The 21,437-nt window shown below is 39.2% G+C and overlaps 1 protein-coding gene across 10 annotated transcripts in view; it reads left to right on the forward strand.

Annotated features, from left to right (window-relative positions):
* Nucleotides 1-18,832, forward strand: part of LDB2 (LIM domain binding 2) — a 208,140-nt gene extending 189,308 nt beyond the window's left edge. The window contains exons 6-9 of one of the 10 annotated variants that reach the window (XM_048943177.1): nucleotides 7,506-7,629; nucleotides 8,712-8,863; nucleotides 15,143-15,285; nucleotides 17,987-18,098. In XM_048943177.1, the coding sequence (XP_048799134.1) occupies nucleotides 7,506-7,629; nucleotides 8,712-8,863; nucleotides 15,143-15,247 (381 nt within the window). In that variant the 3' untranslated portion in view covers nucleotides 15,248-15,285; nucleotides 17,987-18,098. Of the gene's footprint in view, nucleotides 1-7,505; nucleotides 7,630-8,711; nucleotides 8,864-15,142; nucleotides 15,286-17,951 lie in introns of all 10 variants that reach the window. The other 9 variants (XM_048943181.1, XM_048943179.1, XM_048943178.1 and 6 more) reach the window with 9 other exon arrangements.
* The last annotated feature ends 2,605 nt before the right edge of the window (nucleotides 18,833-21,437 follow it).

Raw genomic sequence — 21,437 nt, forward strand, 5'->3', positions numbered from 1 at the left:
TATAAATATTTCTTGACTCAGCATGGTGAGCAGTCACAAAATATGGAACCTTACCCTGTGTGGAGTGATGGCTATTAAGTATATCCCAGACCAGTAAATCTCAGGCTATGGAACTTGTCCCAGAATCTGCTCTTGCTACAGAACTATGCTGCAGAAACTCGTCCCACATTTTTTAAAACTAACACAAAATATCCACTCCATATGGTTTTGGAGACATACTTAAAATGTGAGCCAAGTTCAAGCTGATGCAGTTCTGTCTTGCCGAGCTCTGAACTACTATACAACAATTTCTTTGAGAGGTGCAGTCACATTTATCTTTATGAGTTTTTAACTCAAAGCCTAAAGAAAGAAATTTTAGAGACAAACCTTTTCATTGCTATCTGTTTAAAGTAAGCGTATTTAATTTAGGAGTAAATACAGTGTATGTTCCTGTACCGTATTTACAAGCATTTTTTCACTGCATGAAAAAAATCATATTATTCTTTACCTATATAGCAAAACCAAGAACTTCCATCTGCTTACACATTGCCAATTTAAAAGTCTTTGGAACAGAAGGATTTGGAAAAATTGAGGGAACAGTAGTCACAATAAACAAGTCAGGGAATAGCCTACAGTATGGGACTGTTTAAGCTATTGGAATTGAGAGCTGCCTTTTTATTCGGGCCCAAGGATCATCTGAGGCATCATCACTAAAATAAATGAATTTTGACTGGATTTTAAGTAGCCAGGTTCAATGAATTACTTTTATTATTTTAAATCAAAGTGGCTACTGAATTTGATGCTTGCTACGTTAAGTTCTGCAACATCTAAGAATCAGTAATTTATTTAGCAAAGCTTGACATATACTACATGGTTAGGTTCCACATCTTAGCAGGAGTGTATCTGGCCTCTTGAAAAAGTGAAAGCAGGTAGCAAGATAGATGGGAATCTCAGAAACAATTATTTTGGCTTAAGATGTGTCATGTAGGGAAAGAGCATGCGTGTAGTTGATCCACTGAAATGCTCTGATGGAAGAGACTTAAATTTGTCTTGACATTCTGGGCAGGAGCTTAGAACAAAGCAGAAACAATCCCCTTGTAGAAGAAAAGAAAAGAAAAGAAAAGAAAAGAAAAGAAAAGAAAAGAAAAGAAAAGAAAAGAAAAGAAAAGAAAAGAAAAGAAAAGAAAAGAAAAGAAAAGAAAAGAAAAGAAAAGAAAAGAAAAGAAAAGAAAAGAAAAGAAAAGAAAAGAAAAGAAAAGAAAAGAAAAGAACTCTTTTGGTTCATAAAAAAAAAAAATCCAAACATTTCTTTTTTACATCTCCATGTTGTTAATGGCAAACAAAGATAGTTTTTAAGATGAAAATGTTCTGTATTCACATGTGATTCTTAAAAAACACAAGCTATTTTTGGCAGTGTGTTGCAAGTCGGCCAGTGAAAGAAGCAGCAATATGTTCCTAGGAAATTTTCATTCCTCCCTCTGTTCTGCAGGAGAATGATGCTTCCATTAATTCTGAAAAGTGAGCATGAGCAGAGAAATTTAAACTCTGCTATAAACCTCCCCTGTTTCTAACTCCAGAGAATGAACTGTATTCAGGACTGCAGCAAAGCATTATTGTTTCGTTGCCATAATGCCAGGAGTGCAGAGCACAGTGCCTTGGCATTGCTCTTGCAAGTTAGACCTTCAGGTACTGCTCTTCTACAGTGGCTGAAAAAATACCTATTCTGTGTCCCTTCCTCACTGCAGCTGTATCAGTAATGTGCCATGGGCTTCCAAAAATCTGTGTGTGTAGTAATCCATAAAACAGCACGCAAAGATGTTTCAGTTCTTTTCCAAAGTTCTGTTCCGCTGAAGTCAATGAGACCTTTCCCAGGGAAATACACTGGGGCCAGAATGTCATTGGCAACGTTAACTGGAGCTATTGTCTTTAGCATATGTATAGGGTATGCAGAGGAAAGGCTGAATCTCAGCATAGAAATAAAATACCATTGTGCTCAGTCTTGTTAGTTAATAATTCTGAATCTCGTGGAAGAGAAAAAACTGAGCTCTGAAAGAAAACACTGGACCCCTTTAAGGCTGCAGCATCTGTTCCATGGGTAGTTTCACCATCAACGTCCTACCTGAACATTAGACAGTGACTAACACTCCTATTGAAATGTTGTCACTTTTATGAAGGGTTGTAAATCTCTGTGAGCTCTGGCTATTCAACAGTTTCCATAGTTTTCAAATGATTAATGCAGGCATTAAACCAGGAAAAGTTTCAAGCATCAAAGAGTTAAGACTAGATTTCATAAAACTTTGGCGAAGGCTCTCATTGCCATTAGGTTCCTCTCTGGTTTGATTCAAAAATGCTGAAATTACTTCATCGTTCATTAGTGTTTTTAAGTGTCATCGACATGAATTTTTAGATAATTCTGTTATGTGCTTGTGGCTAGTGAAACTTCTGCTTTATATGGGCAAAACTGCTAATGTTGGGAAGATACAGTTCTCAAAAATGGCTTCTTTTGGTAGATTGGGACTCATTGGCTGTCCTGTGCCAAATGTGTTTCCTTCTTTAAAGAAACTGGCGTGGTGATTATGTCAGTCTCACCACGTAAGTATTGCAACACTCAAGTCTGAATTCTATTTAAAATGCAAAAGGCATTGAACGACTGAAACGATGCAGTTCTTTTGTGTTCCGTAGCTTGTGTGGAGGGGGAGAGCTTGTTAGCTGGGTCAGCTCTGCCACCTGCAGCTCAGAGCTGGCAAAACTGCAGCATCCTCACCAGGAGTGTGTCAGACCCTCACTGTAACAATTGGGAAAATTCTAGTGGAGACGAGAGGCTTCCCTGAGAGTGCACACAGAAATTAAATTAGCGATAGGATATGTAAGCTTATGTATGCCATGCTAAAGTAAGGTAGAAGAGAACTTCCATGTGGGTCTTTCTGCTAATCCTTACTGCTATCTGAACAGAAATCTCTTCTCAGAATAGAACAGAAAGCCAACATCAGAACAAAATTCACAAAGCTGAATACATTCTTGGTGTGGCTAGAGTGATCTCTGAGCTGAATCTGACCCCTTACTTACACAGGCAGATTTTGGCTCTGCTGATAACTGAAGCACTACAGGAAATTACACGTGGATCCATATTCTCAGAACCCTCTGACTCCTGTCTGCAATGCCTCTGGTATCTCCTCATATAACTCCTTTCCTAAAACACACTGCTTTCTGAAACCTATAAATTCTAGTCTTCTCCTCTAAAAAGAAAAGTCATTACAAAAATAAAATAAATCAAATCCTTCCAGATGTGTGCTTTACTAATGCAAAAAGCCATGTGCTTTATTATGTTCCCTACTTTCACTTCCCTGAGCCCCAAGGGTATAACATTACCATTTTCTCAAGCTGGATCTGAGCCCTGTAATTGATGAATTGTCCGTAGGATCCATGTGGAACTCTACTGAATTCACTGATACTCCATACAACACCAAAATGTATGCATATACAGTGCCCAGTGTATGCTGGGCACCCAAGAACATAAACTTCCCATGCCAGCGACTTCTTGCACTGTGAAGTGCTGTAATCCTCTCTAGGACCAAATCCTGCCCACAGCTCTTCACAGTGAAACTGCAGCAATGGTCAGGTATCACAGTGATGAGTTCAAATAGCAGAACATGCCTGGAAACTAACTCTAATCATTTTGGGTTATTAGGAGCCATGTTATTTCAGTATCTTCTAGCACTGCAGAGGGAAAGTGTATTCTCTACTATGATCTTTGTTCTTACAAAGATATTTCAAAAGCTATTAAGGAGCATATCTTCTCCTTTAACCTTAGACTTAGTTCCATTGCCCAGGCACTAAAGACAGCTTCTAGAGGCTTAAACATCCACAGAGAGCCTTGTGTCTTGGGCAGCAGGAGAGATCAGCTGAATCAAATCCAGCATCACCTATGGCATTTTAGCTGGCACTAGACCCTGTTTGCAGCCAAATGAGCCCCACCTCTTGTGTTGTCTAGGTGTGGAGCATGGAAATGTCTAACTTCGTCTTGCCAAGCACTGCTATTAAAAGTTCTGGGTCCCTAGAAATTAGAAATTATTCCCATGATCATACACTGTCACTGCACTGAAGTCTTCTAAGTCTGTAGGGTATTTTTCTGGGTGACTGGTTCTGAGCTGTGCAGAAAATGCTTGCAAAAGGGATTGGTTTTGTTGGTGTTCGAAATATTATTATTATAGTGCTACAATAAAAGATTGTACATTTTAATATTATCCAGTCCTTGAAAAATGTTGAAATAGATATTTTGAAAAGGAATCTTAGAGTGAGACAGGGCGATCTGTGGGGAATAGGCAGTCAAAGCCTCGGGCTTCTTCTGTATGCAAATGAATGTAGGAGTATGTAAAACATTTTGTTAGCTTTGTTTTAAGAAGTCGCTTTGTAAAACGATACAGTCAGAGCTGTCTGCCAGCTGCCCTGCTCATCAGCAGCTGGAGGTAGCAGGCACCAGAGCTCAGTCATGGGCAAGTGTCCCTGCTGGAGCAGAGCTTGGGCCCAGTGACCTCTCAAGATCCCTTCCAGCCTTAGCTGTTTGATGTTTCTGTGGTTTTGGCCAACCCATATATTAAATGCATCTTCTCCCTGCATTTTTTGTCTATATCTTTGCAAAAAAACAAGACACAGGTTATCATTGGCAGGTACCTCAGACTTAGGATCGGACCAAGGTCTTTTCCTCTTTCAGGGATTTAGTTTTGAGTCACATTACCTTTTGGGCAGGTCTCAAAGGGCGCAGAAAAAGACTGTGAGATTTAATATCAATCACCGTTAATCTAGTTCCCTTTACATTTGTGTCCAATTCACATGAGCTAGATGCATTTAAAATGGACTTCTTACTGTAGAGAGCATTACCCTTCTATTATTCAGGCATCCAAAGCTGACCCTAGAATTTGTTTCTCCCTCTTCAGAGAGAGAAACTGGTTGAGAATTCCCCAGCCCCAGAACCAGAAGAGGAATTCATGCAAGCCTGAATACCTGGTGTAGGGAACCTGCTTTGGCAGGGGGCTGGACTCGATGATCTCTGGAGGTCCCTTCCAACCCCTACAATTCTGTGATTCTGTGATTCTGTGATCCAGAAATTGATAAAGTGTCCGTGTCCCAGTGCAGGGGCCCCAGTGCTCAACATTTTGAATCCATATGTGTGACGTCAGTCAGGTCTTGCTATGTTTTGGGTTTGTATCCAATTTTAATCTTGTGTTTGAAATGAAAGCAATTGTAGGCAGGCTCCGCCTGCTTTTTTAGCCTAGAGATCCACAGACAGCAGTGACTGCGAAGCTCTTCTCAGTGCACATTAGTTTGTACACAATAGGAAACATCATTGCCAGATGATAAAGAAGAAACGTTCTCTTTGTTGCCAACAATAAATATATATAGAAAAGTAAATGTGTCGTGTATAAAGTGTCCCTAAGGAAATCTTGGAAGTCCCTACATGTGTATTTACTTTTAGTCCTAGCAGCGTTAGAGCTCTGTGAGTGAGTGTTCTGCCCAGGCTGACTAGTTTGTTAAGAATTATCACAGCTATCTTTTCCATGCTAGTTAGTATCTGTGCATAACGAGACAACTTAGACAACCCTGCCAGAAACCCAGATTTTTAAAAACCAAAGCAATAGTGTCAATTACGATCACAAATGCCTCTCTTACACACACCCAAAACTTCAGGTAGTGCCTGCAGGTTACAGAATAAATTGAATAAGAACTCAAAATATATCATTTCTTTCACTGCATAAACTGAGTCCCATGTGCATTTTAGAACCTGATACTCTTAATTTTTGGTAGACTGTTGTACCAGAGGAAAGTCTGAGCCCAGTGTGCACAATCTGATAGCGGCTCTCTGTCTATTACCTTGCAGATGCTTGTGTACAAAAATATATGTAAAAAGCCCATGTAAGAAAAAAAAGTCAATGAAGCAATTGCAGATTCAATTTCTGCAGTTGGAAAATAAGTAATTCCTCATTCTGGAGCTCTTCATTCTGCCTGCTGCTTTATGTTATCTGTTTTAACTGCTGTTAATGAAAGGCTCATCACGTGATAGCGCCAATACGTAACAATATTTAGATGCTGAATTCATCTCTTTGTCCTCATGGCAGCTCCTTTTCAGCTATTTTTCCTGCATGCTTGGAATCTCCATCTATACAAATGAGAGTGAGTATGCATGGGAGAATGGGACAAATTTTGATCAGCTATGCATCCCAGAGAAAGGAATTTGCTTCATATCTTACGTGTTTGTAAAAGCACAGAAGAAAACCTCGCCTGCTGAAATAAGTCCAAGGTGCACCTTCAGCAAGACCTACTAAAATTCAGTAAGGAACTGCTGCACAAAACAAGAGTCAAATTACATTATCCTTTTTTTTTGCAGTGGCCATTTTAACCTCTGCTAATTTGACCAACTTGTTGCCCTACTCCTATTGGTAAAAAGCCAAACCTTCCCCTGCTCTTCAATGCAGTTTTGCTTCGAAAATACCTCTGAAAATGACGTGTGGGATCCATGTTTATTCTCTATCAGCTATTTCTTTATGAAATGTGTTCAGTTAACAAGGAAGGAACCTTTTCTTCCTATGTGTCAGCCTTGCAAATTTCAAGTAGAAGCTAGGGGCCAATACAGATTTTTTTTCACATGTAGGATAACCAAAAACCAAGGATTTTGCATATGAGAGTAAGCCCTTGGTTACATATGTGCAGTTCTGTTCTCTTCTGGGGCTTTGCATAAGGTTTAACTGACTGAAAATGATTCTGTGGTGATAAACAGGAGGGAATAGAAACCAGCCCACTGTCCTTTATGCTAGATCTACTGTGCTAACAGAAGCAAAAAGCAGTGAACAGTGATTTTAATTATTAAGTGAGCAGATAGAAAATATATAAGAAGCAACTGTTTTTGGAGAGAGGGTTTGCTTCAGGAAATTTTCAGCTTCAACATAATAGAGCATTCAAGCTGACAAGGAAAATAAAATGCTTTTTTTTTTTTGGAAATGTCATTAATGTGATGGGAAGAGAATGTACAGTCCTCATAACAAGAAGAGAGCAAAATTATTTGAATTATTTTGCGTGGAACTGAAAGATAAAAGCTTGCCTTTACAGCCCTCATTCCTGAGAAAACCTTATTGTGGGGTGCAGGAGGTCAGAATATCACTGTGTGTACGTTTGCTATACTGGAATGATAACTTGCTGTGGGCATTTTATGATTTATTAATTCATCTTTGTAACTTTGCCAATCAAGCATGAAAATCCATGTAGTCTGGAAGACCAGAGTTGGAGTTTATCTGTTTTTATTTGGTTTTAATACTTGAGATGTCAAATAGTGAGCAAAAGTTTTCTCAGTTCAGAATTTTGATCCTGCAATTGCAGTGCAGATTGAACTGAGCCATATGAGGCATGCTGTGTTACAAAGGGCAAAACAAACAAACAAACAAAAAAGCCAAGGATGTACCTTCCAGCTATGTAAATACTAATCCACTGAATCTCTCGTCAGATGAAATCATTCGATTTTGATTTTTTTATTCCAGTTGTGTGTAATACTGGAGCCAATGCAGGAACTGATGTCAAGACATAAAACTTACAATCTGAGTCCTCGAGACTGCTTGAAGACTTGCTTGTTTCAAAAATGGCAGAGAATGGTGGCCCCACCAGGTATGTTTGATTTCCAGTATTTTATTTATTTTATAATTAAGAGAATATAAGAACACTGAGAAATTTTGCTGCAAATCTACTTACAAAGGGAAGTAATAGCAATTAGCATTGCTCCAGAATTATTCTTGAAAATGATTCTGATTGTCCATGATTTCAGTGGGATGCAACATAATATGAAGCAAGAACAATAGATGTGAACATTCAAATGCACAGGATATAAATTAGTACCAAAAAAAGTGTAGATAGAATGCAAAGTGCTTACTGACTCCATTAGAATTCATAGTTTGTGTAATTTAGCTTCCTGCTGTGAGTCTGAAATTATAGCAACAATTCATAACTAATTGTCTTTGAGACCCATATAATGCTATTTACAGGCCTGGACCTAGTCTCTTTTCTCTTAAACCTCAAAAAGTAGTTCTCCCTTTTCTCAGATTATTAAAGTTCTGTGTATTTCAGACCATTCACATAGATGCCAAATGCAAATTTTGAAAAGTGCAGCTGCCACCTTGATAGAAGTTATGTAATTGTCCTGATTTGGTCTAAGTTTGGAAGATTCACAAAGAAATGGCATTCAGCACTCTTTAACATGTTGTTTGCGAGTGTCAGTTGTAAAGATTAAGCCCATATCAGAATTAGAAGGAAATTACCTACTACTTGCTCATATACTGTATCAATAGCAGCCAGCAGGGCAGAAGGCTGCCTTGTCCCTTTGTCTCTGGCTGGGGCAGCTGAAACTGTGACTACATCAGAACAGGACCTGGATTTTTGGTTAGCAAAACTCTTAGCGAGCTGCACAGCGCCTTTGAATTTCCTGATTGTTACCATGATGCTCCCACTAGTAAAATACTTTCAAATATCTTTATAGGTAATCTGGAAAAATGAACTTTGTCTATTACACAAAATTGAAAGCAGAAACCACTGGCTTTGGTTCAAGTATTATTCTAAGGTTCATATCTACTACTACTGCTATTACTACTGGTAGTAAACTTGTGAATTTAAAACAAGGTAAAAAAATATTTCAGCGCTTCTGAAACACTTTACAATATCTACCGTTGGGTTTGCTTCTTACCCTTCTATTGCAGCAGAACCCACAAGACAACCGACAACCAAACGGAGAAAAAGGAAAAACTCTACCAGCAGCACTTCAAACAGCAGTGCTGGGAACAACGCAAATAGTACCAACAGCAAGAAAAAGTCAGCTGCTGCCAACCTGAGTCTATCAAGTCAGGTACCTGTAAGTCTCACTTTCCTTTTAGGCCTGAATCACTTACAGTGCTTAAATTCTTTCTTTGTAAAGAAGGTGCATTCTTGAGCAAAACTGTAACAGGCAAAAAGTAACCTTGCATAGTATGCCATGGAAGCTGGAGAATTAGTGAGGAGGTGTGAAGAAGCCAATCTTCAATGCATCTTTAATGACCAACCCTCACACAGGGCTATCCTGAGCAGTAGAATCGAGTTTTCAGCGCTGGGGCCAACTCACCCGTAGGAGTTTTTCCAGTGGTGGCAGGACTCAACTGGGCTTTGTGTTTTCAATTGTAGTCTGAGCATTGAGAGTGTCTTGAAGATGTCCACCCACACATTGCTAAGTGAGAATGAGCCCCTGTGCAGCAGGGTTACCATACCTGAGCAGATTGCTCATCTTTCTCCATTAGTACCTCATCTCTAATTGGTGATGAGTTCAATTGCTGAAGTAGAACAAGTTTTGAGTAAATTTGCCTGCAGATGTTATCTCTATATCAAACCACTCCATTTACAGAAGGTAGATCCCTTTGAATATGGGTCTGTTCATTCACCCTGCTAGCTGCAACTGTTGGCATCCTAATTAAGTAGGGAAACACCAAGTCATTTCCTGTTGTTTTAATGATATCACATTTATTGCCTTAGTCACAATATAGGGGTAATCTGACCCTGAATTGTGACAAAATGTGGCTTAATCAATAAGAAGATAGCTCATGCATTTTAAAACTAGGGAGATTAATTTGGTAGTATAGGAACTATAAAGTGGTATCTCGGGGATAACATGCAGGGATTTTTATTGGATTTCTGATCAGCAGATAGGAAAGAGCGAGGTCTCTTCTGAAGCTTGACAAAGAATACAGGCCTTTTGTCAGCGTGAAGCAGGCACTTCCTAGAAAACCTGAATACCCAGATGAAAAAGAGGACTAGACTAACACTAGTGAAATGAGATGAAGGTTTTTGTTTAGCAACCAATTCAGCAATCCACTAGCTTTCAACAGCTTTGAGTTTCAGTACATTAAACTCATAATTTCTCCTTGTCGTATTAAAATTTTCACATGGCTCCTATGTCTAGAGTCAGATTTTTTCCCTAACATAGGCAACTCCGGGCTTTTCTGGCAGCACGAAGCAGTCAGAATGTCAGCTACCTGATCTGCTTATGGCACAGGCGACTCTGTCTCACTGATTGTCTGCCAGAAATCCCTTTGGATCAATGATCAACCATATTTACAAGAAAACAGCAATTAGGCGTAAAACTGAGCAACCTCCTGGTTCCCTGCTGTCTCCAAGTTTGAATGTCAGGAAGATCACTTTATCTTGGCTATTCTCTGCCCTGAGCTTCATTCAGCACAAGCAGAGTTTGACCCCTGCTTCTCTGAGGCCTGCTCTCCCGGGAGAGGCGTTGTTGACTTTTGTTGGCCTCAGTGGCAGCCATGTGTACTCATACATTTGAGTGTAATTGGGCCCTCTGATAGCTGTCTGTCCCTCCCATTGATACTCAAGCTGATTCAGGTATTCAGAAGCTACTCCTGACAGATGTAGCAGTCAAGGCTGCTCTTCCTGATGTTAGTTATGTTAGTTAGTTAGGATGTTAGTTGAGCATCTGAGACATCATGATGAAGTTCATCATGGCATGAGGTATGGATTTTCAGTCATCTCTGATTTTTAGGAAGCTGAGTAGCTTTGTTTTTTTCAGTATTGTTTGCTTCCCATAGCAGAATAGTGAGATGGTCCAAACTCTGCTTTTATGGAGGATCAGGTTCCATTTTTAGGACTCTTCTGCTTAGCACAGTGGAAAATACTTAGCTGTTTGATTTGACATACCAGCAGTTCTTCCCATCTTCCCCAAGGCAAAGATAGCAAACCAGATGGAAATGATTTTTGGGCAAATCTGTAGGATAGACAGAACTCAAAATAATTTTAGTGGTATGATATTTTGGTGTAAAACTATTCAACACTTTTCAGTTAAACAGGGAGATGTTACTGTGTTTCTTCAAAATTATGCATTCTTTCAAGCGAGCCTTCTTACAGTAGACATGCTATTGCTGCTAAGTTAGCAGCAGACAGCATTAACTTGCTTTCTGTTTTATAGAATCACAGAATGGCTTAGGTTGGAAGGGTTAAAGATCATCTACTTCTAACCCCCTCCCATGGGCAGAGTTGCTACTCACCAGCTCAGGCTGCCAAGGGCCCCATCCACCCTGGCTTTGAATTTCTCCAGGAATGGAGCATCCATGGCTTCTCTGGGCAGCCTGCTGCAGTACCCCACCACTCCCTGAATAAGGAATTCTTCCTAAATCCCCTCTTAGTTTTTTTCTTGTCCAGTCAGTATCAGATGTTGTCCAACCTATCTTCACAAGAGAGATACCCTGTTTCGTTCTCTTAACTTTGCCTCAGTGAATCAGTTAGTACTTAGTGGTTTATTTTCCTTATATGCAATTGAAGATATCTTGAAACATGGGAAAGCTTTCAACTTCTGAAATCATTTGCTTTCCACATTAAAAGTGTTATTAGGGAAAAGGAATGAAATCACTGCTTCTGTCCACATGGCTCACATGAACTTAGCTAGTTCCAGTTCCATTTTTCCCATCATCATTTTTGGAGAACCCCAGAAATGAGCTCATATTTGTGCCACATCTGCATTAATATGAAATCATGTAGTCCAGATGTAAGCTTTCTCTTTTTCTCCAATGGTTTCTTTCCAGCGAGCAAAGATAGCCTTTCCACCATAGTAGAATCTAATTTCCTGTCCATTTTATGCTTCTATGTTGTTTTCTCTTTGATAGTAAATTAAGCATGGTTAGAGAATGTTTCCTTGACCTCTACTCTATGTAATGTTTCTTGATTTAGAACATTAATAATTATTCAGTTTTGCTTCTACAGTAATGCTGTGTACACTCTACGAAGTAGGTGAACATACCATAATATTCTCTCATCCAGTCTTCTCACTCACACCATTAGCTTGTGTTTCTGTAATGAGGTTTTCACTTCTGGAAAGGCAAATTGTAAATTTTCAGGATAGTGACTTGGAAGCTGCTGCTGAAGTACTGTTGGCCGTGACAAAGTTTGAATCTTCAGACATTTCTCGTTTTCTCCATAGCACCTTGCAGATCTTCAGATAAATACATAGTGCTAAGCCATTCCCTCTACCTATGTATTTTCTGATCTGTTCTTCAAGCAGGAACAGTAATGACAATACAAGTCCAAGCCCAGAAAGAGAAATCATTGCATTGTATTTCCATGTGTAGGTCAGTTTAGTGCTGCACCTTGAAGTTCAGCTGCTGAAACCTAATCAGTCAGTATCATTTGTCCCCTTTTTTTGCCTTAAATTTTTTAGCACTTTGACTGTGCTGACATGTTCTGATACATCTTTAATGACACAGTCCTCAAAATTATCTTAAGGGTCTCTGACAGTGGGTAGATATGCATGTTCCCTCTCATCAGTAATTTCAACAGGGTCAGTCTCATGCTGTCCTCATATCTCTAGCTTTTTTATACTTCCTCAGCTCTGCTAAATAAAATGCAGTGTTTTGCCCTTCTGACAGTCACTTGCACTCTATTGTACTTATTTTTCTTTATGATACGGCTTCTGTGATTATGTTAGATCTCATGCTATTGGTTGCAGACCTTCAGCATCTTCTCTTTTCAATGGGACTATTTCTTCTCAAATCCCTTGTTTCACACTTTTCCTTCATACTGGGAGCTTTCTTCAGACAAATGTAGTTAGCCAGTGTGCTACATGATTACACTGCAGAACTCGTGTAGGTTGGCCTTTCAGTTGTTCAGTGATTCTTTCGACTTGAATCCATAGGTGCTGAGCCAATATGCTGCAGCACATTGGAATCAGAGCCAAATGCCACTGAAGTCCATCCAGGAGCATAAATACTGAGATATTTCTCTCACCAGCAGTTTGCTTCTCTCAGGCTCCCATTGGTGTGGGTTGGGTACTTCCAGTGTTTCCACAGATGTACTGCTTTTTGTTTAGAGTGTAGAGAGAGTCGACAAAACAAGGATCTGGAAATTGTCCACTCATCTGTCTTAGTCTCAGTAAATTCCATTCATTAGAACTGTTCTCAGGTTTGTTCCTGATCTTGATCATATCTAATTTTTGGAAAAATGTCAACCCATTGTTACTGGGATTACCTTTTTCCTCCAAACAGAGAGCAAAGATAGGCAAGACTCCTCCTGCAAGGGTCATGCAAAGCTTGTCTTTCTAATGTTATCTTTCCTGTAATTTCAAAGAAAGCTAGTTATCTAATTTGGGTGAGTCATCATTTATCATTTACACTTTATGTATTTCCTCTAATATTTGAAGCTAGCTGCAGTGTTCTTCCATGTCTTTGCTCTGTTTTCTTGCCTCTTCACAGGTTGAGATCTGATTTCCTTTTCCTTTTTTTTTGTATTCTTCTGTTTCATATAAAACTGTCTTTTAAGACCAGACTCTTGTATGGAGACAAGTGCCATGTACACTGTGATTTGTGGATTACAGGTATTTGATGTCCATACAGAGATACACATTAAAAATCACTTTCAATTAAATTTAATAAAAACAGTTCATATTGATCCATTTTAATCTACTTGAATTTGGAAATTTGACAACAGTCCACAACTCTTGCAAATTGTAAGAACCATTGCTCTAGAATACTATAGAACTAATAGGTGGATTTTGCTTTCCTTTACTAATGAAGATCCTGTTGCGTGTAATACTGTAATCAAGAACCCAATATCATTTCTGTTGAAAAGAACAAAGCATCACTACATGCCACTAAGTAAATCAAATGTTCTTTGTTACATCCAGAGTCTTAATTAGAGCCCCCTTGCTCTCTTTAAATGAGTTACATACATCTATAATCTCTGTTTCTCTTTGTAGCTCTTTGTAAGCTCCTCAGAAAGCCAAATCCATAAACAAACTGATAACGTGAAAGGCAGCAATACAATCTCTTACATGTTTCAGAAAAAGGGGGTAGGTTCAGGTGCTTTGTAATGGATGTTGTACTATAGAAGCTGCAGTTCTAGGGCTAGAAGATTAGTGTCAGAAATTATACTGTGTCTCAGAACAGTGCAATTCGGAATCTAAGATTTTGCCTTAAGCAGACGAGAGTGAACAAATTGGTTTCCAGTTGTTGCACTTTGAGAAAAATGTACCAAACAAGACCAGAATGTCAAGTTAACAGAGAGGACTGTGATGAGATGTGAAAGATAACCATTTTCCTCTAGAAAGTGTTTACTCTGAAACCTAATTAAAATGTCAGTTCTGTTTCTACAGATCATTTCAACACAAATGGCAGTCTGATGTTTTTATCTTGGAGATAGTGACCATTACTATGGAGGGCAACAGCGGGGCTCTAAGTAATTAATATTTTTAGTGGCAAGAAGTTACAAAGTCAATTATTAAAATAATCACCACTAAAACTAAAAAAAAATAAGGAAGAGATACCTTTCTTCTTTTAACTTTGCACTTACAGATGTTCTGGCTGCTAAAACTTGTACAACTTTCAGACTTTGGAGTGTGAGGCTTGTTTAAAACTTCTATTTAATAGTTTCAGGTGTTTTTAGTTATCTCAGGCTTGTGAAGCACTGTTTGTGTACTTCTGAGGACTGTGACACCTGAGCTGGGTTACATATTAACAAAGCAAATTAACAGCAAAGCAAAATAAAATAGCAAAGCAAAGATTGGCATTTTACATCGTTCACTGTAATATTTTTTTTTAACCTCCATATACAAGTAAGGCATTGACCAGTTACAGGATTATCTTTAAAATCCCAAGTTAAAAAGTCCAGTTATGTAACTGGGTATCGCAGAGCTAAATGTTGAGGCTAGGTACAAAAAGGTGGAAGCCTGAGAAATGACGGGTCTGTTAAATAGTAGTGCTTGCATTTGAGTTGTGCCTGAAGTGATCTGTGTGTAGTTTATGTGCATCAATTTAAGTTTGGATAGCAATTAGGGATATTGCAGGATGAAAGGTGTGATATAAATGAAAGCTGCTTTGTGGTTATAATATAAAATAATACATTTATATTGGATACTGTAAAACAGCCACTGCATTATTTACAGTGCTTCACTGTACTTCACTTTACTATCGTGAGACATTCCTTGACCAAAAATGTTGTTTCTAATCACAGAGTAAATTAATAAGATTGAGTGACTACAGTCTAAATCTTTTTTTAAACTAATCTAGTCAAATATGTGCTACCATAACTAGGCCATAGCAGTGTTTGCTGCCGTGCAAGAGACTAGGGTTTAATTCTTGGATTCTGCTTCTCACTCCATGAGCAGGAGCTAGGAGCACTCCAGAGCTGCAGCCTCAACCCTGGGAGGGATGGAGCCTTGTGTCATTCAACAGCAGTGACCCCCACTGGCCAATTTAAGGAGAAGCATTGAGGGGCTCTAAAAGGAGTCACTTCCAGTCCTCCTCAGAGGTTGGTGGTCATTGCACGGGAATTAGTGAGTGGAGGTTCAATGGGGTACACTCGGTGGGGTCTTCAGCTTTTCAGTCTGAGGAGCAGAATCCTCTCTGGGGAGGAACCAGCATGTGCGCTTCCTGAGAAAGTATTTTTGCCTGACATAGTATAAGCAGCAGGATTGTCAAGAATATACATATATAGAGATATATATATACTTTTAATGTCCTGTAACTAATGCTGTGATATCTGTTTCTTAAATAGAATGAGGGAAAACTCAGCTAACCTCAATATAATTGTAGTTTAATTCCCAGAGAGAGAGAGAGAGAGAGAGAGAAAGACACAGAGGCATGGAGAGAAATATAAGTGCAAACTGTCCTCTCAGTGGGTGTCATTAAATTAAGGAATAATGTTTGCAAAGAGCCTGAGAAATTAGAGATGGAAATACTTACAAGGTCACTGACTATCTCCCCACTGATGCACAGACGTTCCCTACTGCAGATTGAGGTTTTTCCCAGGCCACTGTGAGGAGACCCAAGCAGTGAAGCTAGCACTATTCTACTAGGGTCATTAATCCTCAGTCTGCAGTTCTCAGCAACAGGAATATTGTCTTATCAGTGGGGGTTACATTTTCATTTACTTAATGTCATCTTAGTGCCCTAGTACTTCAGATTGGCCTAAACTGATGATACTCTTCCTTTCAGCAGTAGCAGCTATTAAGGATATTTACCCCTCCCAGTCATTTGGTCAATGCAATATACAGTTAATTCTTCTCCACGGCCTCCCCAGCCAGCTTTTCTAGCCCTCAGTTATTTTTGATGCACTTCTCTAAGTCTCATCCAAGTTGCTGACCTCTTCTGGTATGGCAACACAGAGAACTTGAGGCAGCATCAGGGTCCATGCTCACGAGCATTGAAGTAAAAGGAGATGTTGCCACCTCGGTCTGTGATTCTGTATCTCAGTCACTGCGGTCCTTTTTGCCTGACGTATCACTGCACGCTCCGATCCAATTTGCTCTCTGCCAGGTCTCTTGTTGTTAATGCTCTCACAATGCATTGAGGTCAGGTCTGCTTCAGCAGTGCACGTTATACATTCTCTGTTGTTTAGGGGAATGAAATGAATTAGAAGAGACTTTTGGTTATAAACACCTTTGTCTTTTAAACTTCTATGTTGCAAAGCTATGTGTGTTTGATTTAACAAAGGATTTTATGGATAGGTGGAGTAACAAAATGTAGAGAATGTAAAAAGATATCATGCAGCAGCATCCATCTACTCACAAATTTGTCACGTAGCACAGGCTGAAGATGTGATATAAACATTCTTCTGTAGCATGTCAGCCTTTGCTAAGGGATATCAAGAAGCAGCATAAATAGAGGCAGTAATTTGTATTGTTTTGTGGGGAATTAAGTATATAGAAGATTTTAACAAAAAGCATTGTATGTAAGCATTTGTCTTCTGTTTTCTTTTCACAAATGCTTCTACGTTCATAAGGAGGAACAGATCCTTTAAAATATGAATCTGTTGTTCTCTAGGATTCTGTGAAGGGCTTTTTAAATCAGCAGGTACAAAGCTAGACATCTGGAATGACTGCACTTTAGCCAAATGTTACCTGATGCCCTGCCACTTGAGCTGCATGAAAATATGCATCCCACATACTTCTTGTAGTGGCTAGCACAGCAGCCTAATTTTCAGAGAGAACAAGAGAGCTCTCTGGCTTTGCACCTTTGCTTTCCAATCTCAAGTTTGCACCTTTCTATCCCATGCTGGTTAGGTTTACTGCAGCAAATCTGCGATGCACTGGAGTGCAGTAGGCGGTTTACTTGTTTTCATGGAAGGACAATTTGTACCTAAAGCAGTGATTAGATGAATCCTTTCTTTCTTGCATGCTTCAGTTTTTGATGACTACTAGCTTCATCAGTGTAATTATAATTAGCCCTCTTCATCTTCCTTTTACGGTACCAGCTGGACAGATTGGTCCTCTTACTGCACAGATTGGCGGCAGGGTTGCCTACATGGAGTTAGGTGACAGGCACCATGAAATAACAGATGGTAAATTCAGGGCTTGTTGGCAATCAGCAGGTTTTTGCTAATGACTTAATTAGCTATGCAAATTGTCAAATCAGTGTGAACATTGTTTTTATCGAAAACTTTACCTAAATTAATTACCATAATTAAGTAGCAGAATGTCAAGTATATTGGATGCGTAAAAGGGCTTGGCTGGCTAAGGATAAGAGAGTTACCATCTTTATTAGAGTGCCGTGCTCCACATTTGAAAAATCTAAGGATAAGAAATGTGGTTTCTTTAAAACTAGTTCTAAAATATGCGTAGCAACTGAGAAGCACCCTGGTGCCTTTCCATATGAAATGGCTCAGAAAGAGAGGCTGAATAAAGCCTAAATTCCTCAAGCAGGACGTTAAGGCAGTTTCATAGCCTGCTTGTTTTCCTAAAAAAAATTGAGTCTATCTGCTTTTCTGTTCTGGGGCTCCTGAGATCCTGAGCCACGAGCACACAGCTAGAGAGATGTTGTGTTAATGGTATTTCACTTAAACTAGAAAGAAAATGTAAGCCTGTCTCCTGGTTCCTACTGTGCAGGCACTTTTAACTCTGTTGTTCAAATATCACAAAATTAAGAGATGCAAATTCTCTAACACAATTTTTTTAAGTTGATTTTTTCTCTCTCAAGGTTTCCATATAACAAATATTGGGTGCTGTTCACAGGATGTGATGGTGGTGGGAGAACCAACTCTGATGGGAGGCGAATTTGGAGATGAAGACGAAAGGCTTATCACTAGATTAGAGAATACACAGTATGATGCAGCAAATGGCATGGATGATGAAGAAGATTTCAACAATTCACCTGCACTGGGAAATAACAGCCCGTGGAACAGCAAACCTCCTGCTAACCAGGAGACTAAATCTGAAAACCCCACACCACAAGCTTCCCAATAGGTTATTCTGCAGCAGTACCCACTGCCACCTATGTCAGTGGGTTATTAATTACTGTTTCACAGCATCCTTCAAAACAATTTAAAGAAACCTTTCAATGGATACAGTATCTATTTCTAACCTAAATCTATCTGATTTTTTTTTAATTGGAGAAAAATCTTGTATAAGCTTCCATATACGTTTCCTGGAAGCTTTCACGTACAACATGATACTGGCACTGACCTCAATTAAAATAATTGAAAATTAAATAGCGTCTCGTGGCAAATTTCTGACAATGCATTCTATTTTAGGGGTTGTTTTTTTCCTCATCAAACAATGGCCATATTTTACCAAATCATCAGTGCTCAGGATCTCATTAACGTAACTATGTAAAACTTTTTACAATTGTAATATATTTTCTGCTTTTCAACTTGCACCTGAAATTTCTTGTTTCAGAAAGAAAAAAACAGCTTTTAAGGAAAAGTAATTTAAAGTAACTTTTGTTCTTTCTTTGACTTTTCTTTCATTGGTTAATCATTTAAAGGATCCAGCATTTTTAATTCACATGTAGCTGATGGCAGTAGATACTCTTTCCATCATTTAATGAAAATACTGAAACAAGAAATGTCTTTTTTTCATCAAAGACATGAGAAATATTTTTATGTGGAAAAACACACCCAGTCCTATGAGAGTTTATGCTTTGTAAAATTGCTGTTGATCCAGATATTTTAAAGCCATGTAATCCATTAACTTTGTGGGCAGCTTAATAAATCTAAAACTTTTGTGTTTTTATTATTGTATCTGAGTTGGCTTTGTTGTTATTTCTTTTCATAGTATATTTCTTGTATAATATTTTTGTAAAGCCCTCAAACCTTTTTTTTTTCATTTTGTTTTGTTTTACTTTTTTTGGATTCCAGTGTATTTATGTGAAACTTTATAAAAGAAACTAATTTTTTCATTTACATATTAATATGTTCAACTCATCATGTAAAGACACAGTGAGTCAGTGTGTTATATAATACAACTGTATTTTATGTATGCTTTGCCAATAAGTGTGCCAATAAACTGTGTTAACAAATGTGCTCTTCTATACTGCATTTACAGTTCCTTGCGTGCCAAAGTCATACGCCCGTGTGCATGATCATGCACCAGGAATGTCTGGAATTAGTTTTTCACCAAATTACAATTTTTTCCAGCAAAAAGGACGGGGTGTAGTTCAGGTGTGAACCGCTTGCAGCTCCATTTCGTTAGCTGCTCTTTTTTTAACATTAATGATGTGTAACAGCACAGGTCAGTCAGAAACAGCAGAGAGAGTCAGGCACGAGGGAGTGCGGGGCATCCAGCAGGAGCACCTCCGCCCTGAACTTGGCCTCCCTCGCCTTCCGTGGCTGGGGCTTATCAGAGCAGGGATTTCCACTCTGCTGAATTCTGTCTGATGGTTTTATGATGAGTCCCTCGACTGGGGCTGGGAGGATTTTGAAAATGCTTTCTTTCCTTTGCTATCAAATCAATTGTTCGTTGGGAGCAAGGCTCTACAGCAAGATCTCCAGGCAGGGGCAGCCTGCTCTGAGATAGCCTGGTGTGCACGAGCCCCTCGGCTGGGGCTGGCAGCAGAGGGGCACACACCATCATCCCCAGGCAGTTGTGACCTGCGAGTTGCTCCCTGCAGGTGGCCGTACTCACAGGGAAAGGAATTCCTGGCACACATCACTGAATATACAAGGTCCTGCCTTTTATGCAGGATAGAAACGTTTTGCTTTTAATTTTATTATGCTTTTTATACTACAGACATTACAAAAGCACCTGAACAACTCCTGGTCTTTTTTGTGATTGTTTTATTTTTCTGACTTTACATACATTCTCCAGAAACGTGTCCCAAATGTACATGCCTATGTTTGTAAGCATGCTGTTGAGGATGAGACTCATGGAATCACTGAGGTTGGAAAGGCCACTTGGTCTAGTGCAGCCATCGACGCCTCACCACCATACCACTAAACCATGTCCCTCAGTGCCACATCTCCCTTTTTCTTGAACACCTCCCAGGAATGGTGACTCCACTACTTCTCTGGGCAGCCTGTGCCAGTACATCACCAACTAAGAGACATTCCTGGTTTCCCTAGGATCTAAACTCTCAGCACATAGCTACCTTTAGGGTAGAATTTATAACTGAATAAATAATAACCATGGGCTGGGTATACCAGCATAGATAGCAATGTTCTTCCTGCACAACTCTTGCAGGGTATAGGAAAATGCAGGTCTATCATTCAGGGACTGTATCAGCAGTGATTTTTTCCATGTAAATAATTAAAGTCACACTGTATTCCATTAAGGGATCACTGGCTCCTATATAGCTGCTATAACATTACAATTATACACTGTAATTCTAATGTTCAGAAACACTAATCATTCATATTACATTTCCATGAGCGCACTCTAAAAGGCGTTCCTTATTATTAATCTTTCAAGGCTGGCACTACTATTTCAATTTTTAGAAGATTTATGATGTCATATTACTCCTGTTGTTTCAGTAAATAAACATAAGAACGTTTGAAAAATGGGTAACAGACTCCTTAGAGTGCTGTCCTTGAATTAATCTGGAAGGGCACTTTTTCCATATCTCCTCAAAAACCCACTCTATAAGCTATCAATCCACCCCATTGTGGTTAGAGTGAATAACAGATGGAGCTGGCTGATTTTATTTATTCACTTATTCATAAAAGTGCCTTAATGGAGTGCTTGGCTATGCACAGCAGATGACCACACGGTTTCTTCATTGCTGCTTCCTCCAGCCCCACGTGTTAGACACTGCATGGGCTTTTCTTACCATGTTCCAATGGTAAACTCTTCAAGAAAGACCCCCTAGTCCCATGCCCTCCCATCTGCTTGTACGCTCTTCTGGGGAACATTCCCTGTGGGCAAAGGGTTAAGCTATAGCATTTCTATTAAGTATTGGACTTTATGCCTTTTGGTTGTTGGTTGTTTTTTTTTTTTCAGTGACATTGTGGTTGTTGTGGCTGCTGTGTGTTCCTTTACTATTTCATGCAGAGAAGGGGGAAAGGTGACCTAAAGACCATAGTGAGCTGAAGTACTATGTCCATGAGAGCTGAGGCTGAGCTCAAAACTGAAAGCTTGACACCAACAATTAATTGTGCTGTAATCTAATCTCACCACCCACAAGAACATTGTATCTCTTTCAGAATTTGGAAGGAAATAATGTTGTTGGCACTTTCCTCTGGGGAGCCTT

The sequence above is a fragment of the Lagopus muta genome, chromosome 4, assembly GCF_023343835.1.
Source record: "Lagopus muta isolate bLagMut1 chromosome 4, bLagMut1 primary, whole genome shotgun sequence".
Lineage (NCBI taxonomy): Eukaryota > Metazoa > Chordata > Aves > Galliformes > Phasianidae > Lagopus > Lagopus muta.